Source organism: Sinocyclocheilus grahami, unplaced genomic scaffold (assembly GCF_001515645.1).
Source record: "Sinocyclocheilus grahami isolate Dianchi unplaced genomic scaffold, SAMN03320097.WGS_v1.1 scaffold53.1, whole genome shotgun sequence".
In the NCBI taxonomy this organism is placed as follows: domain Eukaryota; kingdom Metazoa; phylum Chordata; class Actinopteri; order Cypriniformes; family Cyprinidae; genus Sinocyclocheilus; species Sinocyclocheilus grahami.
The window spans coordinates 886,145-914,040 of record NW_015505232.1 but is presented as its reverse complement, the minus strand read 5'-3'; the positions used below and the strand labels follow the sequence as shown (position 1 = coordinate 914,040).

General features: G+C 36.0%; 1 protein-coding gene across 1 annotated transcript; it reads right to left on the bottom strand.

Annotated features, from left to right (window-relative positions):
• Nucleotides 1-14,604: 14,604 nt before the first annotated feature.
• Nucleotides 14,605-24,590, bottom strand: wscd1b (WSC domain containing 1b). The gene is made up of 9 exons (XM_016269553.1): nucleotides 24,282-24,590; nucleotides 21,766-22,315; nucleotides 21,570-21,684; nucleotides 20,626-20,810; nucleotides 17,318-17,439; nucleotides 16,670-16,841; nucleotides 16,428-16,592; nucleotides 15,983-16,183; nucleotides 14,605-15,140 (listed from the first exon to the last, which is right to left on the bottom strand). Exons 2-9 carry the CDS (start codon nucleotides 22,163-22,165, stop codon nucleotides 14,788-14,790), a joined length of 1,713 nt encoding a protein of 570 aa, XP_016125039.1. The 5' UTR covers nucleotides 22,166-22,315; nucleotides 24,282-24,590; the 3' UTR covers nucleotides 14,605-14,787.
• Between the last annotated feature and the right edge of the window lie 3,306 nt (nucleotides 24,591-27,896).

Genomic DNA, 27,896 nt, shown 5'->3' with positions numbered 1-27,896 from the left:
TGTGAAGGACACATGCTGCCATATAATTGTGCTATAATGAGGTATCTTAAGATGGAAAAGTATTTTAAGATACTTAAGGATAATTAACATAACTACAGCCTTAAAATGCTGCCTTATAATGTGTTTAAAACAGGTAACATTGAAAAATTGTGCTTGGATATGATATTATTGCTGCTTTTGCACAGTATGTTTGTTCTAAACATCCAAAATAAAACTTTCACTACAAATTACTCAGATGTCTTATTATCGAAGAGCTTTAAAGAGTTATTTACAGCTTTTAGTTTATGGGGGAAAGTGTAAACCCATGTTTAGGCTACCTGACCTCACCTGGGTAAGTTACTGATCGGTTAACACTTCCTACCTATCTTATCCTGTAAACCATGGGAATGTTCAAAAGTGCAAATTACAATACTATTTATGCAGTCTTTGCAGTATGCAATGCATATACTGTTGAAATATGCACATTTTTGTATGTATAGAATAGCCAGATGGCCAAATAATGCAGCATACAGGCATAGTGCACTGTGCAGAGTCCTCAACTTGACCTGCTGCTAGTATGCAAGGATGATCTTTAAAACCTTGACTTATTTAATTGATCAGACATTTTTTACACAACATTGGATTTAAAAAATGCTAAATAACCATTATCACAGTGCAGAATCTTAAAAGATTTGAGAAAAAAATTCAAAAGTAAAAGGCAGTACACAGTAGAATTACATTACATAATTTCCGAACATAAGACACTCCCCAGCCAGCTTCGTTTGGGAGCAAGTGAAGTCTGTTTTTATAGATCCAGAGATCTGTTTACTCAGGCTGTTGCCCGTCTATCTGCCTGTTTTTCTGTGTGCGAGGACATGCGATTCTGTTCTAGCTCTTGGAAGTCAGTGGAGGCGCAGGCCTCTTTGTTGTTTTGAACTCAAAGCACCCTCCTGAGTCTGCAGGCCTGGGAAACAGATCCGGTCCCACACACAAAGGAAACTTTGATTCAAGGGTGAGTAAAACAAATGCTCTGCTTGTACGTTATCAAAATCTACTGGCCTTCCTTCTGAAGTTCAGCCTCGAGGGATCTCCCATGAAAAACGAGGAAAGAAAAGCTGAACTATCTTTTATGCAAACTAAACAATGGTTCTCTTAGATTAACAAACCCAATGCATGAATCGTGGAGTCCAAAGTAAACAGCGGCGAGCAGGAGGAAGATGTGCTCAGACACAGAGCCCAGCATGAGAGAGACTCTTCATGTGTTATCTGGAAGTTTGAGGACGTTAACATAGTAAACTCTTTAACCTGAGTGTCCAAATCCTTACCACACGTCAGATAAACAGGCCTCACTGTAAAAATGCAGCATACCTATTAATAATGTACCACATATGCAGCATACTGACAATCAATCAGACAGTAAATTTGGTTAAACTAAAGAAAATTAAGTGATTCAAAGCAGACTTTTTTTTTTGCTTTATTGTTATTTACTTTAAATCTCATGTATCTCAAATATGACAAAAAATAGATTTTTTTAAAAAAATTATTTATTATAAATGAATAAATATTATTTTTAAATATTTATATATAGACAGAACGATAGATAACTGATCGCTATTCCTTTTTGAATTCTATTATTAAATTTAGTTATCACAATATTATGTATAATATGAAAATATGACACACACAGACATATGCAGTCAAAAGTTTTTGAATAGTAAGATTTTTAATGTTTTTAAAATCTCTTCTGCTCACCAAGCTTGCTTTTATGCTTTTCTTTTATCCAAAGTACAGCAAAAAGAGTACAATTTTGAAATATTTTTACTATTTAAAAGAACTGTTTTCTAATTGAATATATTTTCAAATGTAATTTATTCCTGTGATTTCAAAGCTGAATTTTTAGCATCATTACTCCAGTCTTTATCATCACTTTTGATCGATTTAAAGCATCCTTGCTAAATAAAAGTATTAATTTCTATCATTTATTTCCAAAAATGTTATATTTTTGAATGGTATATGTATAATGTCACAAAGTGTTTTATTTCAGATAAATGCTGATCTTTGGATCTTTTTATTCATCAAAGAATCCTGGAAAAAAAATGTACTCAACTGTTTTAAATATTGATAATAATAATAAGAAGAAGAATGTTTCTTGAGCAACAAATCAGCATTTTAGAATGATTTCTGAAGGATCATGTGACACTGAAGAGTGGAGTAATGATGCTGAAAATATAGCTTTGATCACAGGAATAAATTAGATTTTAAAATATATTCAAATAGAAAGAAGTTATTTTAAATAATAAAAATATTTCACAATATTAGAATAGAATTCTAAAAATCTTACTGTTCAAAAACTTTTGACTGTTGTGTATATATTCATTTTAATAAATGAAATTTACTATTTTGTCATATTTGACGACTACTGTGAGTTTGTAGTACTCACCCCCCCTCCCCCCTTCATTGGCATATCAGTCAAAATTAGCCAGACTTACATTTTTACCTCGACATGACATTATTTGATTGGACATTCCAGCAGTGTTGGCAAGCGATTTGCCCACACCAGTCTCACGCCGGCGCGTGTAAAGTGTCACGGTTCTCCTTTCAAAACAGTGTGATAGTTGATGATGATAATGGCTGGCTGGCTGGAGAAGGGCTTTCCTGCTGCGTTCAGTAGAGGAGAAGAGCCGCTCCGAGGCCACGTGTCTCCTGTCGCTCAGCTGCTCAGCGATGCCTGCTCTTCTGCTGGAGCTCGAGCACAACACAACACAAACACAAACACAAACACAAACACAAACACTCATACAGCTGTGTGTTAGACATGAGCGCGCACGTCTGACAGCCGAACCCAGGCAGAACGCGAGGAGGGGAACTTTTCTAGCACGCTAACAGATGGAGCAACCCGTCTGACTGACACGAGGCTTGTCCCGTCCACAGAACAGCTGTGAGAGTTCAATGGTCCGAGATGAAGTCCATCATCGTGTTGACTCGCACCTTCGCGTTGAGGAACAGAAGCTCGCATAATGCAAATACACGACGAGATATAGGCGATATTAAAAATTCAAAAGATAAAGATAATTGACCGATATTCATTTTGTAATAATATTTTGTCTAAATAAATGTAAAAAAAAGAAAAGAAATAATAATAATAATAAATCAGTCATTTAAATGCTACAAGTGAATTTAGTCATCACAACATTATGTAGGCTACCATAAGAATTTTTTTTTTATTATTATTTTGAGATTTGCTTAAGATATAACTTAGAAAAATTATTAATGTTTTTTTTTTTTTAAAGATATTATCTTTAAGTGAGCGTCAGAACTTATGTAAACAGATGCTAAGTCAAATCAGACAGAAATAGTGATATACTGGAGCCTGGAAAATCATTTTAACATTAACAGATAAAGATAAAAGACCAATATTCAAAATGTTATATTATCTAAATAAATGTAAAAAAAAAAAAAATACTTAAAATGCTACAAGTGAATTAAGGCATCACAGCATTATAATGTAGACTACAAAAATATATATTTTAAAATTTGCTAAAGATTTTTTTTAATATTGTTTTTAATTGAGCATTAGAGCCACAAATATACAAAAATAGTTATATACTTAAGCATTATTTCTGGTCAATACCAATAAGCTGATCATTATTTTTATTACTGATAGTTATTTTGATTAGTCCGATAAAGATAGTTCACCAATATTTCAAAATGTTATTGTAATTTTTTAAAACACAAAACATACAGTAAATTTAGGCATCACAACATTAAATGAAAATGGATATTTATTTTGAGATTTGCTAAAGATTACATTGAACTGTGTTAATAAATTATGAATGGCTTTATCTTGTTAGATGATGGGAAAGGTACTGGAGTCTTAATGTGCTGGAATACAAGACGTGGGGCCTGGGGCCTATTGTAGCCTGAAGACTGTTGGCCTACGCTTCCACTTTTCCAGAATTATTATTATGAAGTTTGCGTTGCCATGGCAGCAGAACTACTGCGGCTGTGATGGTCAGCACAGGTGAGTTATCTGACCACAGGCTCTGTTTGACCACTCATACTGATGAGAAATCAGCTCTTCAAACTCTAACCTCTGACCAGCACTAACACAGCAGATCAGCACAGCCCAATCATTCTCCTGTTTAGTGGAGGGACATTTAATACACATCAGTCTTAAAGATACCCATCATCTCTTAGTCTATAGGCCTACATTAAATCTGGTTTCTGGAGGATTCCTCACAGATGTCCCTGGTATTTGAGAAGGATCTGCTGGACAGGTGTGACACACTGTTTATGGAACTCAATCACCTGCATATGCTTTCTATAAGAAGACAGCAATTATCTTTAAAAGACACGCTGATTGTGTTCTAGAAACCTGATGGTTATCAGTATGTCACAAGAAACTGTGGTAAAGCAGTCTGTGCAGTGATCTGGCTGTCATATGGTAGTGCAATGTTTAATTAAACAAAGTCACAGATGTTACACTTAAAGATAAACGTAGGAAAAATCCATGCAGCGACTGCTGAAGTAGTTCAAACTGAGTCTATGAATGAGACAACAAATAGAAAAGAAAGTTTCCCTGTCTGGACGAACTGGATCTGATTCGCTTGGCCTGTTAAAGTTACTATATTAAACTCCTTGGTTTAAGGGAAAATCAGTAAGTTTAGAGCCCAACTAATATCCAGTGGGTACTAACTCTCTTGGGGCTTGTTCAGGGCACTTGAGTTGATCTTCTATTAAAAAGAAACACTGGGGACATCTAGTGGACACACGTATAAATACATAATAATACCATTTTCTAAGCACACTTTTAGATCAGATAAAGATTGAAAGATTACTGGCCTGTGATCTTGGTTATTAATTGGGTAAAATAAGTTAAACTTGTCATTCATCTCTACGACAAAGTGTGTGTCAACATGAATACACTATATATGTATGACATAGGCCTAAACTAGAGGAGTATTTCACGGAAAAATGGTCAGCTGTGTTTATTTTTCTCATTAAAATGATATTATAAAATTAATTTAAAAGTTTTTGGCCGTTTTAGTAAGTAAATATAACATAACCTTCTCTGTTCTTCTCTTAAAAATATAACTTCAACAAAGAAAAGAAATGAAGCATAAACTCTCTGACCTGTTTTGATTTGCAGTCGCACGCACTCCCGCTGTCCAGAAGGGGGCAGCAGCGCGTCAGTCTTCAGTGATTATTATGTAATGTAGAATAATGTCTAATCTAAGGAACCTGGCAAGAAAAACATGTTCCTCGTTGCCCATCGTCGATAATGTGACACTAATGTTAAAGGGTGGTTTGATCAAACAGAATCTCTGCATGGATGAGACATTTCAATTGTAAAATTGAAATTGGTGATGAATGGCCAGCAACCCTTCACACACAGACACGTGCAGTTCAGATACCACACATACTATCTTCATTTCATCATACATATTGCTCAAATTTGATCTGCCGTTTATGTATCCCATGAGGCCCCTGGCTGCATGAGAAATGCTCAACTAATAGGAATTGATTAGAGCCGGATCTCTCGGCTGTTTGTTCCCAGCGGTTGTGCTGATTTATGTGGCCTGTCAGTCAGTCTGTCTGATGAAGACAGATGTACTCCGAATAACTGCTGCACAACTTCACTTCAGTTTGCTGCATTTTAATGGCTCTAATTCAAAGAGGAAATGATTATTATACAGGCTGATTGAAGTGGCGGCAGATGGAGAACACAAGCTTGTGTGTGTGTGTGTGTTGTTTTGGTCCTGTTTCCAGATTTCAAACACACATAGGTGCCAATTATATCCTTCATTATATTGGCACACATAGGTGCCAATTATATCCTTCATTGGAGGAAATATAGCAAATATATGAAGAAAAATGACTTTTAAAATTGCAAGGACAGCTGAACATGGCTTTTTAGTCTGTCCACGTGTTTTTGATCAGACTTGCATATAAAGCTACAGTATTTACGTTCTTTGAAGAGTACATGAGCAATGAGTATAAGTAATATGAAGGGTTTTTCATTCAGAGTGATTTCAGAATCCTGCTTTATAGGTTTGATTCTGATTGGTCATTCACACCATTCAACAAGGCTCCGGACTAACTATTTTTACTAGGGAGCACTGTAGCCCCTGACTGAACATTTTTAGGAGCACAAGCAGAAACCTTAAATCAGCCTGCAATGCAATTGTTCACATATTTCCCCCATTTTAACTATATTACTGACAAATGGTTTGATAATAAATAGACTTATCTCATAGAGATTACAATGTGCAGTATTCTTTTAATTTCAGAAAGATATGACAAATATATGATATGATAAAATTACTATGGTTTTGCATTGATAAGTGCAGTTACTAATAATATTACATATTCATTTCTTGTTTATTTCATGTTTATACACATTTTACAGTAAAACACTAAGCTTGAGTTGGGAAGCTTACAAAATGTATTTTATTAACAGTAACGTGTACAAAATCAAATTTTTATGTAGAAGAGATATATATTGTACATGTTTATAGAATAGATACACATATTCACACATTTATGTTAGGAATCTGTTGTAGTGATGTTCGGTTCTTGAACGAAACGTTCTTTTGAGCCGGTTCTCAGGAAGTAACAGGCCGAGCCGGTTCACAAATCGAACTGAATCGAACTTTAGTTCCGGGTTGATGACGCAGGACACACATGACAGGAACCGATTAATCGGCTTTTTGAACCGGTTCAATGAGCCGATCTGTCCGAAAAGAACCGGCTCGCGGAAATGAATCGGACTTTGCATCACTAACTGGTTGCACTGAGAAATTCTGAATTTTGTATATGAATCACCATTTATATTTCCTATACATTTCAGGTAGATTATATATATCATCTTATTTTCAATAATATATCTTATTCTTAGGGTTTGAGTGATGTATATGTCCACTCATGCGGTTTGTTGATCACACACTTAGCTAAAAGAGACACACCCCTCATCACTTTCAGGTTGGGATGGTCATGTGACCTGTCTTGGCTGTCATGTGACAGGTCAGGTGTCGGAGTATGAATGTTTAGGGCAGTAAACACTAAACAGCATCCCATTCCTACCACAAGGCCAAACCATGTGGGCAAGGTAATGTCACCATTATTTTTATGCTTTATTAGGCTATTTTGTTGAGTGGTTTTTGACTTTTTGTTTAATTTTCTCTTCTATCTAGAAGTATTCTGCTTTTATTGATTTTATTCTCTGCTATGAAAGAGTGGATGTGTGCACTATTTTGTAGCCTTTCTCCATAAGTAAACACATCTTTAAAGTCTAGACAGGTGATAACCTGTATGGATCAGTGTTTCAAGCAATCAATCTTTCATGGGCGACTGTGCTTCCTAATCTGACCTTAGTATGGCCTGTCCTTTCACTTGCCATCAGAACATCTGCCATTTCTATTTAGAGAGAAAAGAGTCCTCATTAATAAACCTATCAAAAATCCTTCTTCTGATTCGCAGTCATATCGGCAGCAGCGCTGGATGTGTTTTCTAATGAGAAAAGTGTCAATACAAGCTTCCCTTCCTGTGATGGCTGTCTTCGACGGTGGGCTGCATGCACGCTTCCCAGTTTTCGTGGGGTTGTCATGGTGATCAAACAGCCGTTGTGATGCTAGTTTCTGACAGAAGAACAGAGCAGGCAGCTTGACATGACTGAAGCATGACTGAGCTCTCGCAGTTGCGGGCGAGACACATGCTCTGGTCTAAATTACACAAGCTGACAGATGTTCTTTTAATTTTTTCCCACAGTTTCTTCTTTTAATGACTTGTGTGGTCCCTGTGTTGGGATTTTTAGATTGAATTTAGGTGGTTAGTTCTGCTTTGCTCTGATAGTTTGTGTAGCGTTAGAGCTGGTGTCTGCTGGTTACCTCTCCATCTCCCCTCAACTTTGCAGAACTCAATATGTGATTTGTCCAGCTAGTAAAAGTTTGGACATGATGTATTTTTGCCATATATCTGCGTTTCTTGCTCAGAGTAAAGATAAGCATTTGGTTTGTTTTCTCTGTGTTGGTATCACCTCAGAAAAATAGCGAATGAGACTTAATAAGAATGAACCTTCATATTAAACTCTTGTATTTTCACAGATACTGTAGTTAATCCAAAAATATATTTTAAAAAAAATTATCATGACTCTTTTTTTCATTGGAATAAATAAGGAGACATTAAAAACAAAATCTGTAAATTCTAAACATTTTATGCAATTTAGCATATATTTTATTTATAGGCGTCAATGTATGAAAAAGAGCCACCTGGACATTCTGCTGAACGTCTCCTTTTATGTTTAACTCAAGAAAGAAAGTCATATGGGTTTGGAGCATACTGAAGGGTGAATAAATTATGAGATCAATTATAATTTTGGGTAAACTACCTCTTTAAACTGTAATTTTTCTCATTTTTAATAGCTTAGACTCTTAGCATGCTCAATCCTTCTACAGTGTCTTAGTGTCAGGATCTTTTAGCCATGTTTGGGATGTTAAGGACCCCTTGATCCTTTTATAAGACCTGTTGGAGGAATTGCTTTAATCTTTAGCTGGTTTGTAGGTGGCTTTTTTATTCATGTGTCTCCAACCATTCCTTCCCTTCATATCTTCTGCAGATTAGTGGAATATTCATTTCCTTGTACAGTATCTGTATGCTTACAGAGATACCAATTACCTGCACCTAAAGATTGTGTAGGAGACTTTGGAGACATGGATGTTTGGATTTCCAGTTACATGATTTTATTTTATATACAGAGAATATTTTTTTTTTTACAGGTTTGTAAATTGTAATTTTCTGAATGAATTGCCTGATTAAATGCTTATATTTTTGGGTGGAATGGTGTTTGTTAGAGAATGTGGAAAAGGTCACATATGTTTCCGAAGGGAGTTCAGGACGAACCTATCATCCCGTTTAATAAACTCCAGGCCTTTGAGAAGCATAACGCTCAATTCCTGGACTGCTTACTTCTCCGATATTTCAGACATCAATAACATTCTTACAGGGGACATGATAAAAAGCAACACTATTGATGGATTCTCTCTTGTTGTAAAATGACTACTGCCAGAGTGACTGGAACAGTATAAATAATGCATGCTCTCTCTCTCTTTCTTTTTCTCTCTCTTTAATGTGACTAAAAGTCACATACAGAAGGTCAATAATGACTCTTGAGTTGGATTGCGTTTGCTCTCATCTGAGATGCGATTGGCACCTTTGATCAGATGACCTTAGTGGACCAAAAAACAATTATCTCGGCTGAATCTGTCTCTCGGTGCATGAAATGGCTGCTTGATATTGGCTCCGAGAAGGAACGAGCCACATGAAACTAGTGGATGTTTCTTCAAAAAATACTTCTTTAGAAAACTTCTGAGGTTTTTAAAGATGCCCATAAAAATCCAGTTGGTAAGTTTATTCTGTACATACTGTTGCACTTCAGTGCCCCACCATCTGTTTGTTATATTTGTAAATAAATAAATTAGTATTCATTAATATGGATTGGATGAATCTCACTCCTCACCTGCTGCATTGTCTCAAAGGCTGCAGCTCGTCCCACAGGCTTTCCTCTGATAAGATCTGATCTGTTATCTGAAATATTATTTACTTGCTCGAGTGAACCTAACAAACACAAACAAAATCATTATTTCTGATGGTGTTTCCGTGTTTTGAGGTACCATTCATGTCTAGCACAAACAGCATAGACTGAGGCATCAGAGGTGATATGAAATGATGATCTAAACAAAGAGTGCAATAAACAAGCCATTTCAATATTTATTGCATGAAAGATGACAAATTATGACTGTTAGTTGTGGCGTAATTTCCATAAATGTTGGTTACCAAGGAGACAAGTGTGAGTAAAGAGCATGCTTAAGATGAAATATGAAACGTATGATTGGAAGACAATGGAAAATTAAGAGACGTATCACAGTATTGTCAAATTATATAATTGTTTAATTAAATGAAATTAGCTCCCAAAATGTTTAATATACTTTCTTTTTTTTTTTTTACATTTATTAAATAAAACATTTATTTTTTACATTTTAGAAATTATGTAATGATGTATTTATTTATTATTTAATGGCAAATATTTAAAGTGAATGAAAACAGATATGGTTCCGAGGACAGTCTAGCCAAGAGCAGAATAAAACATTGAGCTGACAGGAATCTTAATGAAGACTTACTCAAGTCATCTAGTGCCCTTGATCAAGGTGACTTCAAGCGTAGCCCCTCTCAGGCTCTCATCACAGTCCTCAGAGGTTTATAAGCCTTACTCAATACAAGTCTTGTGTTAATGAATGTCAGTTCCTCTCTGAACATGTTCAGTCATTCACGTGCTGTGTGATGTTTGTTGCAGCAGATCTGAACGCTGCCAGTTTCAGGCTATATTTATGACTGACACACTTGTTTGGACAGATGTGTTGTTTGCTTCTGTCTGAGGACACTATATTAGACTAAAAGGTGCTTATGCTTTATTAGCCTTATTAGAATTGATTGATCCTGTGAGGATGGGAGACTGGAGGACAGAGGGGTGAGCAGAGAGACACAGACTCTTGCTGCTTTTCACTAAAAGACACTAAAAGCGTCTGAATCATCATAACATTGCATTGTGCTTACCATTTACATGTATCTTCATTTCCAACAACCATGACTGATGCTTATGTTGTTTTAAAATAATTACAATTATTTGCATACATCAATGATTTTATATTAAAATGTGAACCTGGACCACAAATGGTCATTGATGTATGGTTTGTTAGGATAGGACAATATTTGGCCGAGATACATCGGGTGTAGAATTTAAGGGTGCAAAAAAAAAAATATTGAGAACATCGCCTTTAAAGTTGTCCAAATGAAGTTCTTAGCAATGCTTATTACTAATAAAAAATGAAGTTTTGATATGTTTACAGTAGGAAATTTACAAATTATTTTCATGGAACATGATCTTTACTTAATATCCTAATGATTTTTAGCATAAAAGAAAAATCGATAATTTTGACCCATACAATTTAATGTTGGCTATTGCTATAAATGACTGGTTTTACTGTCCAGGGTCACAAATATATTGGCTAAATTACTGTAGCTAACTACACCAGTATGACAAGAAATATAGGGTGTGAATAAACAAATGTGATCTAAACAAAACATGTAATTAGCTATTACATTTACATTTACATTTAGTCATTTAGCAGACGCTTTTATCCAAAGCGACTTACAATTGGGGGATACATAAAGCGATTCTTCTTAAAGAGGCAAACAGACACAAGAAGTGGTTGTAATACCAAGTTCTTAGACATTGTTCAAATAAATACAAGCTAGAAAGAGAAGGAATAAATAAAGAGAGAGAAACTTTAAAAAAAAAAAAAAAAATTTTATGATGAAGTCAAGTAGCTTCGAAAGAGATGAGTTTTCAGCTGTCGCTTGAAAATTGTCAGGGATTCAGCATTCCGGATAGGGGTGGGAAGATCGTTCCACCAGCCAGGAGTGGTGAACGAGAATGTTCTGGAAAGTGATTTTGAGCCTCTCTGTGATGGTACCACGAGGCGTCGCTCACTAGCGGATCTCAGACTTCTGAAGGGGATGTAAATTCGTAGTAGTGAGTGGAAGTAGGCGGGTGCTGAGCCTGTGGCTGTTCTATATGCAAGCATCAATGTCTTGAACTTGATTCGAGCCGCAACCGGCAGCCAGTGCAAGGAGATGAAGAGAGGTGTAACATGGGCTCTTTTGGGCTCGTTGAAGACCAGTCGTGCCGCTGCATTCTGAATCATTTGTAGAGGTTTGATTATGCTTGATGGGAGTCCAGCCAGAAGAGCATTGCAGTAGTCCAGCCTAGAGATGACAAGGGCCTGGACAAGAAGTTGTGCAGCATGCTCCACTCAATGTATCGTAATATTGCTGATTAAAAACGGTAAATACAATAAAAATTCATTTTTACCATAATATTCTAAATAAGCATTTTATAAGTTAATTGAAAGACACAAAGTAGAACATTAGTAGTTAGCAATATTACCGATTTTTATTCATTTGCATTGTGCCAACATTTTTTTTCATTTTAATGCCCCCCACTCATTTAACTGGATTATAAATATTTTTTAGTCTGTAGTTTCAACTTCAATCATTTCCACTGTTCTTTTGTTTACAACATGTAATTAGAACATCACAGATCTGTTTCTGTAGTCCTGGACCCCACTGCTGCTCTGCAGGGGGAAACTACAGCAGGACATTATCAAATCATTGAATTGTGTCACATGGTGATGGATTGTTCCAGCAGGTTTACCGTCACACAATATTTAACAGATGGACGGACTGCTTGACGTGTTAGTGTGTCTTGGGTGTGTTTGGTAGAGACCAAACAGAGCAGCCGTATGCCAAATTTATTGAAGTCAGTCTCTCACATTCACATAGGCGCTGAGGAACGTGCTCGTATTTTAATGGCGGAATTCTCTGAAGTCATTTGTTTGCACTGAAAACCAGAAAAGGCTCCAGTGTAACCTTTGTTTTTGATATGCATATTTTAATATGCAAATCTCGAGAGCTCAAGGTTTGGACCAGTTAGCCCCTGCTGGTAGATGTCATAACTAAACCATCTGGCTGCAAAAAGCATCTTATTCACTGAGAGCCTTTCAAAGTAGCTTTGTACCATGTACATTGACTTTTGTTTGTTTGTTTTTCCTAGAAAGTTAAATAACGAATATTGTATTATATTTAGTGCTGTCAAACGATTAATCATGATTAATCGCATCCAAAATAAAAGTTTTTGTTTACATATGTATGTGAACTGTGTATATTTATTATGTATATATAAATACAAACACATGCATGTATATATTTAAGAAAAATTGTTTATATATTAAAAATATGTATATATAATGTAAAATATAAGAATATACATATATAAATGTATATACAAAATATATACATGCATTTGTATTTATATATACATAATAAATATACACAGTTCACATACATATGTAAACAAAAACTTTTATTTTGGATGCGATTAATCGTTTGACAGCACTAATTATATTACATTTCATTCACAGGTCATTTTTTTAAATAATACATTATAATATAATATGCTCTGAAATAATTTCAATAATTATTTAAATGATTAATAAATAGATAGGTACATAGATGGATGCTGTTAATAATAGTTTATTTTTATTGATTGATTGAGCTTTGTGATTGAAGTGCTTCTGTGAATTGTTCTGCTAGAGTTTAAATGACTGCTGTTCTCTTATGTATTGAACTGTTGAGCTGCTAATAGAGAGCAAAGAAAAAGTAATTCAACTCTGTGAACTTCAGGTTCATTCTGGCCATTTAATATCCTTTTCATGGAGTTGTTTTTCTCAATATATGACTCAGATCCAGAATAGGGTTGCAAAGGGGTGGAAAACTTCCAGTAAATTTCCGGAAACTTTCCAAAAATCCCAGGAATATTCAAAAAGAAATCCTGGAACGTTTCCAAAATTTCAGGAATATTTCCGAAATGTACTGGAAATTTTCCACCTTTTTGCAACCCTAATCCAGAAGCTAAAATAAGATGTTCCATTGGTTCATCAGTGCCATTTGTTAAAATTGCTTTCTCATCTGTTTTTAAAATGGGTTGCACATTTAATAATTCTGTTTCATTTTAAATGTACAGCTTTTCATAAAGATTTTTGAATAATTATGGCAATAATTATTCTATTTAATGGATTTATACATTTGTATGTAGCTTAATCAAGATGCCAAGTTTGCAACATTGAGATCAAAGAGAATCATCTGGTATGTTTACAAAGATAAGCAGTTTAAAACAGCTGAGATTGACTGAGCTGACCAGCCGGTCCTCTGCCAACAGATTTTTAGGCTTCCCTTTAAGCATACAGCTAGTGGTCACAGCCTGTGATGTGAAAAAACCTGTCATGCAGAGTAATTCTGCAGGCGCAGCATTTTTGTTTCTGCCTGCAGTGACATTAAGCACTAATTATAATTTTAGAAGCACTCAAATCTAAAGGACTAATGTACCAACTAATTAAGCAAAAATTTAGAAACATCACAGCATGCTACCATCCTTTAGTAGCCTGCTAAATGAAACATTGGAGTCTTCCTAATTGCCACTATGGAGAAAGAAGAAAATAGTACATCATCAGATACATTTATCCAGTCAAACCCATGCTGAAAATGGTATTTTCTCTTTTTATGACTGTGGTTTTGTGTACAAATGAATGTCCAGCCCTTATGTATAGCTCTCAGGGAAAGCCAGGGTTGCTCTTCCTTGGTTGTCTTATCTGTCTATCTGAGGTTCACTAATTAAGATCATGCCCATGCTGTAAGCCTTCAGATTTATGCTTTTGATTCATTGTAGTAATAAAATAACCGAAGGACACAAACTGTTCATCACACAAGAGCAAGATGTCTCATCTTTGTTCATGAGGGAACATTTTTCCCTGATGCATCTCTCTGGAATGAATGCATCTTTGTCCACTGAAGACACTTTGACCCTGAGATTCCACATCAGAAACACAGTTTCAAATAAATACACTTTGGATTTTAAGTATAAAGGCACCTTATCACCTAAATATCTTAGGATAGTGTAATCTACTTAAGGATGATATTAAAATGGACTGAAACTGATACTATGAGAATTGATCGGTTTAATGATAAAACATATGAACTAGACAAAGTCTCCACAATGCTATCAAACAAGTGACAGCACAACCACAAACATAAAGCACAAATAAAACAACAGACAGACAGCAGTTGTGTTTTTACTCAGGCACTTTGTGTTTCTGTGTCCTCCCTCCAGCAGAGGGCAGCATCTGCGTTCACGAATCCTCATCTGGGCATGTACTCCTGTGGTAGGCCGTCAAGGTTTCTGTCTCTGAGAGCACTGTCTACTGTCCGGATGTATTCATCTATACGAGCTCTCATTTCGGGGGTGAAGGGGTCAAAGGTCAGGCTACGTGATCCAGAGCGTTTAAAATGGCCGTCTCTGTTGCTCTTTGTGCACAGAAGTCTTTCCTCAGGAATGCTGGTGTTCAGGAAAGCGGTGATGGTCTTTAACTGAGGGGCTAGATCTTCTTGTAGATTTTCAAAGTGTACCACCAGCAGGCGGTGGGCAAACCGCAACCAGGCCAGAGCGTGAGACACCCACCAGGATGAATAGCTGTCCACAAACTCTGACCACTCTGTGAAGAACAAAAAAAAGCATCACTGTTAAAACTAAACTAGCATCTCCCACAAGCTTAAACCTAGGACTGCATAGCTTGGGGAAAACAAATCGAATTTGGATTTTTCTGATTGGAAAAAAATGCACTTGCGATTAAAAATAAAATAAAATTACACAATCTTGACTGCACAATTTCGTGATTATATATTAATATGGCTATATAATAATAATAATGCATAAGAACATAAACATTAATAAATAGAAACTAGTTTACATCATTTAGGATTGCAAAAGTTTTAAGAGTTGAATATTATTCTTTAAGAACCAGTGAATATTAATTCCATTCTTTTAAACCAATGAACTTACATGATCTTTTAGTCGTTTGAAATTTACAGAATAATATGTATGTATGTATGTATGTATGTATATATATTATTTACAGAATGTATTAATATACAGTGTATTAAAATATACAAATATTTGGTATTTTAACATATAATAACATTTAATATTTACTCAAATTTAACAACATTGAATTAATAAATATATGCAAAAACAACAATAACATATTACATCTATGCCTACGGCGTTTTAGGACCATTTCCAGATTTATCCCACTTTTACAAGACAGTCGGGAATCTTGTTTTTTCAAAGACAAAAACAGTTGTTGAGGGGTAGAAATACGTTTTATTTATTTTTTTATTGTTTTAGCTTTTTTTTAACTTATCATCATAACTCATCATCTTATATAAGTCATCTTGCGGCCTAGATGTTTGCTGAAGTCACCTGGTTAAGACCCATTGCTCTAAACTCTTTGAATATACTGTAAGGCTGAAACTAATGGTGTTTCATCATTAGCACCTTTGCTCCTCCAGTGAACATCTGACGCGTAGCCCAGGTGTCCGGCACACTTGCGGTTGAACTCTGCCATTAGAGAACGATAGGGGTTTCGCATTAGCAGGATGGCCGAGTCGAACATTTCAATCTCACGCTGGCCGCTTTCATGAGTCTTGACGCAGATGACTCTCCCGCTCTGCCAGTAATCCTTCTCTCCTTTAAAACCTGCAGAGATGTGAGAGAACCACTATTCCTGAGGAGAAAAATTTGAGCCGAGTCTCTATTTGCTTTCCAATCAAGGACTAACAAATGAGATGTTTAAGATACGTCAGTTTTGATCTTCTTTATTTTGGGCAAGACCTAAAAGTGTTTGTGTTTCTGTTGAGTTCATTTTCTCACTCCTGCAGACTCATAATAAATCTCACAGCTGAAAGTGATGAGTGTTTAAGTCTTATTAGTGGACTTTCACCTTTGTTGTACAGAGATCCATCAAAGTAATAGCTGCCGGTGTAGAATCCAGTGGCGAGTTCAATCAGGTGACGTAACCAGGTGTTTCCTGCCCCTGGAAAGCTGGACAGGGCTACAAGAGTGCTGGACTTCTGGGGCATAAATCTCCTTTCTTTGCACGTTGCATCTGAAAGAACAGATCTTTGCGGTTGCAGCATTAGTTCTTAAAGAGCCGTAAAGTTTGAATTACATGCTGTAGGTTACCAAGCACAGGAGTACTGTACACCCAGTAGTAGTCAAGGTCATAAGGAGAGGTGTGGTTTGTTTGGTTGCTCCTCTCACACATGTATTCCTGTTCACTCATCTGGATTGTGAAGAGAAATGGGGCATGGCTGCAGAAACAGTCCTGCCCTCTCAAAAGGGCCAATGGCAGGTCCTGATAAGGTCACACACAATTTACAAGTGAAGGAATGGAAATAAAAGATATCACCTGTAATGAGTAGTAATGGTCAGCCAAATGATGTCCTTCTAGTCTAAACAAATACAGTGTGAATTAAGCAGAGATTTAAGAATTAGTATTAACATTAGTTTTATTATTATTAATAATAATAACTATGCACCTTTGAGGCTTGGCCTCAAAATTATGATTTTTATTACTGTTAGTAATGAAAAAAAAATAATAATGTATTATTTATTTTAATAACATTTTTTTAATTAATTGTATAATTAGTGATAATAATAATAATAATAATATACAGCATTTTATAAATATTTTTATTTTATTATATTTTTATTGAATAGTAGAACTTGTAGTACAAGTATTATTCATAATGCACATTACTTTTCTAGTCTAATGATCACCATAAAGAAAACACATTTGTATGGATGGATAAATGCATTTGTGAATTGAACCTGATCAGTACAGGTCTCGATACACTGCTGAGGTGTGTGTGTCGGGCCAGAGGTCTGGTTCAGGAAGCCAGCGGTAGAGTTCTGTGACTTCTTGTAACAGCCGTGGTAGTGCACAGTTCTGTCTGAGAAACATTGAACAGAAGTCTTCTTACCCAAATCCTCAGGTGAACCTCACTGTATTCAGCAAATGCCACATGAAGTTACAACAAGAGCGGTGCTCACTATCTCTCCCCAGGTGAAAAAAAGTGCAGTAAAATACACTTTACTTCAGTACACTTCCATAATGTACTTACAGTAAAGTGCTCTATTTTCGTGCACTAATTTTGTACTTAATATATTAAAAATTATTCTTTAGTACTTCTTAAGATAATCTTGAAAACATTTAAGTTTACTCAACAGTGCTATTTTGGGACACCATGAATATGAACTAAAATGTGCTTTTAACATACTTTCTCTGTTAATAAAATTTATTTAGTTACCACTTGTAGTATAACTGTAACCATCTTTCAAAATATTTTTAAATATACTCATCATACATAGAAAATAATACATACAAAATGTATTTATAATGTATTGCCCACATTTTTTAGATTAAATAATTAATTTCAAATGTATTGTAATTGTTACCTTTCCCTTTGTATGATATACTTAACTACATGTTTATGGTGTCTTTAAATGGTATAATCAAGTACACTATTACTGTCATTAGCACTTCAAGTACGTTATGCTAAAAGTATACTTACTGTTAAATTGTGAATCTAATCTAAACACATATGAATAATCCAATCATGTGCTATTGGTGCTATTTTTCATGAAAATCCAAATAGAACTTAGGGATAGTATATATAAAAATCCACTAAAATTTTATGTAAAGCAATCCTAGCACACTTCTGAGCAATGCAGTTATAAAACACTTCTGGTACTTTATCTGACTACTTAAAATCAATTCAAGTGTTCGTACTAATTAGTGTATTTATATTAAGTGTACCTAATAGGAAAGTTGGGAAAATGTACTTATAACATAGGGGTGTCCCCGACTAAGGATTTTCATAGTCAAATCGGAATTTTCGAATCTTGCTGATAGTCAACTGATAGTCGAATCATATGTTTGGGGGCGGGGCAAAATACATTACCAAGAGTCAAGTCAGACATTCGACAGTCATAATTACTGACGTTAACACACGGGGAAAATGTGTAACGTACGCCTCGCAGATACAAATGGTGTAAATAATGTTTTATGTTTTGATTAAAAGATAGTTAACATTTTTTGCAATAGTGCTCTCATTATAACGTTATGTTCTGCATTTCTGTTTTGAGCTGATTTAACTCGGAATACGCTTCGTTATTTCTACAGCATAATATTACGACTTATAGACTATCTGCACAAAATCCCCCGAATGCACCGAACGTGTCTGTGTGGCTCTGAATGAACTCCTTTTGTGGACGCGTTCTTCATGCAACAACGTACAGAAACATGGCAACTAAACTCTAAAAATTCACAGCGTTTATGCTCTCATTATAATGTTATGTGTATGACAGTCCAGTCATAGTTATTAATATTCTGCATTGTTGTTTGTCCTGCTCGGCAAGAGATAATACTGTAGATAATTGAAGAGATAATCACAGTAGTACAACAATGAAGCGCTTGACTCAACCAAATGCATCTTAAACGAGATAAATAATATAAACACGATATATATATATATATAAACCGGCTGAAATGTTTTGAAATCACTTGTACCCTACCTGATCGAAAAAATCCAGTCTTTCACTCTGTCTGTGTCATTTTGAGTCTTGTTAAAGGGGTCATATGATGTGATTTTCAATTTTTCCTTTCTCTTTGGAGTGTTACAAGCTCTTGGTGCATAAATAAGATCTGTAAAATTGCAAAGAATTAAGTCTCAAATCCAAAGAGATATTCTTTATAAAGGTTAAGAGTCAACCATGCCTACCTAAAACGGCTCGTTCTAACACGCCCCCACATGTCTACGTCAAGATGTGGGAAGATTTGCATAACGCCGCCCAAATGTTCACGCAAAGAAAGAAGGTGTAACTTTTATTCTCGCTGTAGTATTGTCGTGAAGGCACTGTGTGTTTCGTTGTGAAAGCGAAACTACTTTGTTTGGCCTTCCAAAAGAGGACGATATCCGCTTCGTCATGCCTAGAGCTGATCCGTGCTGGTTGCTGAGGAAATACATCAACTTCGCGCTGTGAATCGCTGGATCGGCTTTCACCGTGGACGAAGCGGAGTCCAGCCTGGGGTCGTCACATGTGGTTGCCGCAAGCCCGCCGGCCGCTCCTTCGTTGAATCCGCCGGCCGCCGCTCACTCAAGGCCGCCGTGTGTGACGCCGTGTGCTTCCGCATAAACACATTTCATTACACCAAATACATAAAATAATGTTCTTTTAAGCAACATCATATGACCCCTTTAAAGTTTTAAATCCCTGCCGCCAAGATGCTCCTCTGTCGGTCACGGATTATGGAAAGTGAAACTTAAATCTATAGGGGTGGTTGGATTTATTCACGCACGTTAAAATATTTATTTGAAGCTTCTTTCTTTTCAGATTCTTATTTACAGCATTATCATAATAGGCTGTATATTAACTTATTGGGAGAAAACCGGTAGTTCTATGTGAAATCAGACATTTGAGAACCCCCATAAAGCCAAAATAGCATGATCATAACACCCCGCGAATATTCGACTGTGAGATTGGTAGTCGAATCAGGCTCATCCTATCGAAGCATCGAATCGTCGACTATTCGGGGTCACCCCTATAATAACTATTACATTACTAATATATTTTAAATAAAATCTGTTTAATTTCAATTTAGGATAACTATATAAAAGTGTACTAATGTTGAACAAATTTTTAAATCATTCAAAGCACACTTTTAAGAAATACACTAATAAGACTCCTCTGTATATTTTTGCGGTATAATATACTTCAATTTAAAAATCAGTGGTATTTAGTATACTTTTGCAATTGCACTGAACTACTACCGCAGTAGAAATATACTTTTATTTAGTGTATTTATAGTGTATAACAATTTTATTTAGCACAAAAATAAGAATGTACTACAAATGTACTTGCTTGTACTTGCTTATTTTTACCCGGGGTCACGCTTTTCTGTCTCATTTAATCATACTCCATCCAGGCCCAGTTTAGTCCGAGTTCTGGCCTTTAAGATAGTTATTCTCTAATCCATTACTCACAAAAAAAATCCCATTAAACATGTCATATGTGTGTGGCCTGTTCAAGCAGAATCGTGTTCATGTTTGTAATACTTCTGTTTTAATGTGACTCACATCTCCTCTGTCCTGGAAGTCTATCCTCAACTCTGTAAACAGACATGCGTCCCACCCCTCCACAGCGGGATCCCTTCTCTCCACGGCAATCCAGATTACAGTCTTCACCCCGAGCCCGGTGGGCACAGACCCGATTTCCACAGTGACACTCCGCTCCATACTCCAGCCCAGCATACCGGAACCCACTGCAAAGAGGACACAGCCTTCAAGCATGGTTCACTCAAAAGTAAAAAAATAAGTTGTCATTTACTCTCAAAAGCCCTCATTTACCCTCATTTAGAGTTTCTTTCTTTCTGATAAATATTTTAAAGAATGTTGGTAACCGAACAGCTGATGATCATTGTATTTTTGTCCTTACTACGGGAGTCAAAGGGAATCATCAACTGTTCAGTTAACCACATTCTTCAAAATATCTTTTTTTGTGTGTGTTCACCAGAGGAAAGAATACAGGTTTGGAGTAAATGATGACACAATTTTGGGTGAACTTTTGAGGGAATTTACATAGACATGCACATGCTATTCTATTGTATTCTGTTCTATTTTACATTGTTCTGTTCTGCTTTACCAGTCTTATCTCGTCAGAAATACTGCACTTCTGCGTTTAAGAATAAGGTGGATAAATGCATCAGAAAGTACCTGTTGGCATTTCCTAAACGAAGCAGCACATAATAATATTTTGAGCAGTGAATACATTTTTTTCTGACTTTTGAATATTCCAAGTTGATTGTTTTAAAATGGCATTTCTGTATTTGAAATGGCTTTAGTATTTATGTATTTTTAACACTCTTTCTCTTGCTGACTGTGACTCTCTGGATGAACTCCAGGTCAGTCGCGTCAGCCAGCTCACATTCTGCCACCTGCTTCTGTGGATAAACACTAAATGCATTCTTCTAAAAGAACAGGCTTTCTTTCATTTACTCTGTGTACCTTCTTTAAGACGTTACCTCTCAGAGCAGGTGTCCTGACACAAGGCGCTGGTCATTTTGCGGAAATCATAAAGAATGGTCCCGCCGAGTGCGTGCTCCGTTTCATTGTTTATAAAACATCCGATGTAGGTTCCTTGTTGAGAATGATTCAGAAACAATTTAGAATAACTATAAAAAATCTCCAATTTAAGATGGTTATTTTATAAACCATTACCTTTTTGTCTGTCTTTCTTGTGTGACAGATTATGTTCAGAAGAGCTTTTCTGTTCTGCATTATCATGGAACCAGTGGCGTCTCAAATGCCTGATCTCCAGATTACGAGATATGAAGTGTTTTTGGTCCTTTCTGCTGTCTGTCTGATCACGAGGTTGGTTCTCCATCACTTGGATGACATTCCTTCTGTACAACCACCTGGCAGCAGGTAGCTCCAGGGGTCTAGGTGGCGCTGGTAGTGAAGGTAGCGCCGCGGTATCTGTTTCTCTCTGAAATGTTAGCACACTGGAGCGCTGAAGCAGTAACACGCTTCCTGCCATGATGTAAGCCACACCCAGAAAAAACAGAAGCAACTGAGCCCGCCTTAAAAAGTGCTGTAGTCTGTAGAACGGCTTGGCCATTCTGGTTCAGACCATTCAGATGGATGTCAAACAATTATTTTACTTATACAGGACAAATAAATACAAGATTGTATATTCTAGGCAACATCCTGATCTTCATCCTTTAGAGATTTAGCTCCTGGTGTCTACAGCATCATGAGTTCACAGGACCTAAAATAAATAGAAACGGCTGTCAGGATGAATACAGGATCAGATTATTAAAGAAACCAATGTTCCCCTTTAGATTCTAGCCATTTACTCAGATCTGAACAGTTAATATAAAAAAATAAGTGAACCACTTTTTTTCTGTAGATGCTGAGAAGGCTTGTTGTGACCCAGAAGAGGCTTCAGCCCTTTGGGGCTAATGAGCTGCTTGTGATGAATCGATTAGAGTCTGATTATCATTTTCCCGTTTGATTTATTAAACATGTTTGGAAAAACAAGAAAACTGTAGAGAACCTGCTAGCTGAAACAAAATATCTCTGAGGTATAAAAACATCTACAGAAGGAATCGCTGAATTGTTGGTGTGTCTTGTTCTTCATTATGCCTGGTGGTTTATGGGACGCGAGTTGTCTGTCCGTCGGAGTGATGGCTTGGAAGAAATTTCTGCCCGTGGGAGGGGAGAGCTGTCCATCCTGCTGAACTTCATGTCACAGATCACAGAGCTCATTCATATTGCAGACAGAGAAAATATGTCCAGATTCATCAGTGTATAGTAAAGCTTATAAAGTAATGTGTCGGAGGAAATGATTTGTTATGCCAGAGTATTAGTAGCCTATACTTTGCAACTGAAATGATCTCAAATCTGATTCTACTGATATTTGATTAGTTTAACCCCAAGGTCAATACAAGCTCAATGTTTATTACCAGAAAAAATCATTTCTACTAAGGAAATATAAGTGTTACAGTGAGGCACAATGGAAGTCAATAACATACTGTAAATGTTAACCCTAATGTAAAATTCATTACTAAATTGCAATAGTATAGCCAAAAGATGTAAACAATATATATTTTAGCTTCAATTGGGCTTAACTTGGGTATTAATTGGGTGTTAAACCCAGAATATTCCTTAAAGGATGTAACAACTACTAGAGGATCAATCATTTTGACAGCATTATCTCCTAATATTTTCCAGATTTCCATCAGGACTACAAATAACAGCGAAGCAAACAACATATGGCATTGCTTGTTTAAATTCATCATCCGCTCTGAAATGCTGGACAGTTCGTCGTGTAGAATCTGTGGAAAACGGTCTTTGCGCCAAGAGGATTCTCCAGAAAAATAGCACTTGTTTGTAGACTAGTGTTATATTTCTGCAGTCAATTGTGCAGCCTATAGAAATTGAAATAGTTGACATGCTGATTGAAACCCCTTTCTCTTCTTGATGGGAATCTGATGGTCAACATCCAAAACATGATGTTTATCAGCACAGTATATGACAGGTTTTTTTCTTCTTCATCTTCTTCTTTTAGCTCATTCTGATTGGGTATTGGCACTTTATGCTGTTTGCTTAACACCTCACTCAGCATGTGTATTTAGAAATGATCTATAACCTATTTTAGTTTATATTTTAGTTTTGTGGTATGGGGTTGTTTATCTCTGCATCTGTTTGTTATATTAAAGCATAAAATGCAGTCTATTATTCAGACTATTTAGAGAATAAGTTGAATATCTTCGGTCTGCAAAATAAAAAGTAACATTCTCTATATGGTCATTTAAAATGCATTTTAATGTTAAAAAGAAGCAAAGTTATGACCACAAAACCGAGCCAATGTTCTTTTATTCGTCTATAAAACTTTCCAAGCGCAAACTGTCAATCATTTGAAAAGAAACTAACCTCAATGTAGTTTAAACATCTCTTACAGGCTACAGTATTGAGTTTCACGAACAGCTTCTTAAGTTTACATGGACTTTTGTTCATTTAGGTTTGAGATAATTAACATGACGTTATTCTTATGAGCAAAACACAACGTTAAGTTAACGGTTAATATCAAACGTTAAGACAAAATGAACCGAGACTTCCATATGCTTTTTTAAAAATTAATACAGTACGATATTTGCCAGTAAATTATGCATAAGGCTGCGTTCAGATACACAGAGATAATTGGAGTATATACTAAGATGAGACTCGTTTACCTTTATGTGAGCGTGTAGCCTCAGATCAGGCGCGGTTCTGACGGACGCGGATCTGTGCGTCTCGCTTCCACTGACTGGAGTCCGGTGATTCCTGACTGGAAATACTCGCCGGCTCTTCCCCGCTGCTTAACTCTAGCCGTCGATTACAAAATCATGTTTTAATCGCATGTTTAACTACTTTATCGGTTTCTAAATCTTCTGCAGCTTTTGGACGACTTTTTTGTATCTGTACGTCCTTTTTAAGTCGTTGAAGAGAAATTAGAGAGAGTCGTGAAGAATATTCCCCGAATTAAAACGGCGTTGCTGTTCTCTGGCAATGTGTAAAACACGGACTGAACCACTGCGATTAGATGAGCTCATTACAGAGCAGCCGCTGATGTCAGGCTTTACAGACTCTCTGCCAGCACCAAAACAAGACACCAAATTACTATTAAAAAGCCAACTTGCTTGTTTACACTTTATACTAATGTCTAATACGACCATTAACTAGGCTATAAGATTATAATGGTTCAAGATTATTTGAAACATTAATTTATGCTGTTTTTCCCCCCTGCACTGTAGCAAATGATTCGAGGTTGCATCTCCCAAAACCCGTTGAAAACATATTATATTTCATCCCAACCCCAAATTATATTTTGCGTAAAGAAAATGAAACCTGTTTTTATTACTATTAGGATTTTTTTTTTAAATTGTAGCATTGTCATGCTACAACAAAACACATTTCCAACAAATTCTCATTGCAAACAATTAATATTTATTTACTGAATAAGAATGTGTTGGAAATGTTATAGTTTGTATTGCCCGTACTTAATCATGATTAAAAAAAAATTAAAAGTATTATAATGGTGTCAAAATCCTTTATGAAAAATATTATTCTTCTCTTTCTGTATTTTTCCTCCCACTCAAACACTTCAAGCTCTCAAAATGCCTCATTGTACAGCATTACACAGTTTGATTAATGGTGATTTAATCACAGGCTTTCAAAATCATTTCTAAGCTCTTGGCCACCATTTTTTTTAAACCATATGTGGATTCTGTTCTCAAGACTAACAGAATACATTAAGTTTTTATTTGGACATTGGTTATTTGCTATGGAGATCTGTAATACCTCAGAGAGGGAGACTATGGCTCACTGATGTTGGGCTTTTGTGTTCCAGAGTTCCTTTGGCTCAGAGATCTGGCACTATCTGCGCTGCCGCTGCGCAGGACAGAGGCTTTGTTTTTGTGGGGACAGGAGAGGAGCCCATTCATCTGCAAAGATACATATTGTCAGAGACACACACACACACACACACACACAGAAAGAACCCCTAAAAAGAAAGAGAGAGACATAAGCACACCTGTATACAGTTCATTGAGATGAATTTTCTTGACACTCCATCATACCTCAGAACAAAAAGAAGATAAACTTATGCATTCTGTCCCTAATGTTATTCTTATGCATTTGTTCTCCTCTATTCTATATACTTACAGTGAAACTGTAAAAAATCATTGTAAAATATTTGAGCATGTTAAGAAGCCTTTGCAATAATGTGACAGCACAACCAGTACTGTGTGTAAGAATCTGTGTCCGCCACATAATTATATTTGCTCATCACTCTTATAGCCACATTTTGTACATTCCATAAAATTGTCCTTGATTTTTTTTAGATATTCAGAGTCATTTTGAGCAACCGTTATCTGTATGAGTGACTCATGTCCACTAGAGGCTTGTGTGCCTTGCACTCGTTTTGTTAATCTGTTTTTGAGGTTTGTCCCTCAGGAACACTGACTACAGAACAGTGTGCGATGTTTTCAAGTAATTATATTGCACTTATGTTCAAGGTCAGGGACCAATCGACCAGTTGATTCCATTTGGTCCTGGCGGCTTGGCTCAATGGGGAAAATCAGATTAAAATCTCTTGATAACCGCACATTTAGGGGCTCCAGGCACAAACTGCAGATACAATCAGCTGCCCTGCACATCTCTCCGATGAGAGCCATATACACCCTAATTGTCTGTCTTTCTCTTTCTGTCTGACTTTCACATTATCTTTTTTGTGACTGTTTTATTTTCTTAGGCTGTTTGAAAAACAGCAGCTGATGTGACTTTCACAATCCGTCAAACAGAATTAGTGTTCAGGCATGCAAGAAATATGCAGACCATTTCCTGTGCACTTCTCATGGCTTAGACCTGGGTGAAATGATTAAACTCGATTTTTAAACATCAGAAATTATGAAAAAAAAACTGAAATTGCTGAATTTTTCATGTTGACTCAGGCTTGCAAATGTGCTAATTTACCCTTATTCATAGATGTGTAAACCTTATTCCAGATGTCATAATCTATGTGAATTAATTCATACACAATTCTCATTTACTAAATAATGCAGAGAGTTCCTGTCCTGGATGCTGATTGGACAATAATGCCTTCCAGTTGAACATAAATGCACAACAGAGTGCTTTAGTGCACTTTTTCAGTGGCATTAGTTCTGGAAGTTTTTTTTTTCCCCGTTAGTGTATTATTTTCCCATAAGGGTTTTAAAGAAGTCTACATTAAAGCCTTATAAGCCATAACCAGTTATGAGGTGAGTCACAACTCTACAAATGTTTATTTGAAGCAAAAACAAAATCAGAAAAAAGACAAAGGTACAGTACAAGACAGCTTTAGAGAAAGAAGTGCAATGAAGCATTGAATTACATACATTTAAAGACGATGGAGAAATATAAACCTATTAATTTAAAGTTGTTAATTTTATCTGTAAAAACAATATATTTTAAGTCTACAGCATCATGGGTAACATAGATTTTCACCACAAATTCAGCTGTTAAACATGATTATATTAAAAATAGGTTGAAATAATGCAAACAGATGGCTTCAACAAAAGCATATTAAATGAAATAACAACCTCAGAACTCACAGTATGTGTCTTTATAAGACATTTTATAAGTGGTTTATAAGTTAGTTAAAAATCAATTTCCCAATAAATAGATGGAATAAAATGTCTGTAAACAAAGCTTCACTTTAGAACTGTTACATTTACCAAGCTTTACTTTAATTCATTCAAAGACCTGAAGTGACAATGTTAACACGGTGTTTTAATGATTTTATGTTGCTTTATTTCACCCAGCAACCCTAAGAAAAGAGCTTTTGTTGGGCCAGAGCTTTCCATGGACTGTTATTAAATGCACTTTTCAATCTTTTTCTTTTTGTGTCAGTTTTAATGCGTAAATCCCACTGTGAAAGACACCTTTCATGTTGATGTTTTGTCACAATGAACCATCTTTTTGAGTGCTCAAGTCTGTCTGCAAATGAAGTAAAAGAAAATTGTGAATAAAGCTTTTTTTATTGAGGGTCTGCTGTCGGGAAGCACCAGCCTCGCTAATGAACAGGCCAGCGATGAAGAAAATGCTATTAAATCACAGCACTGAATTACACTTCAGACTGCTGTCATAATGTATCTCAACACATTCAATAGCAGAGTGCTGGGATTGGTTTGGGAATCACCATAGTAAAATACACAGATTTTCCTGAACCACTTATTTATCAGTGCACTACTGAAAATACAGCTGTATTTGTTAACAAAATGTGACATTGCACGATTCAACACGTAGTTCGATACCTGATGGCAGTTCTT

What these genes read in the sequence shown, in the direction of transcription:
- wscd1b (XM_016269553.1), bottom strand. Translation starts at nt 22,165, where the DNA reads ATGGCCAAGCCGTTCTACAGACTACAGCACTTTTTAAGGCGGGCTCAG. An exon ending in ACTTCCAGGACAGAGGAGAT is followed by an intron (nt 17,440 to 20,625) that starts GTGAGTCACATT and finishes AATGTTTCTCAG; the next exon opens with ACAGAACTGTGCACTACCAC. An exon ending in TGTTCACTGGAGGAGCAAAG is followed by an intron (nt 15,141 to 15,982) that starts GTGCTAATGATG and finishes TGTTCTTCACAG; the next exon opens with AGTGGTCAGAGTTTGTGGAC.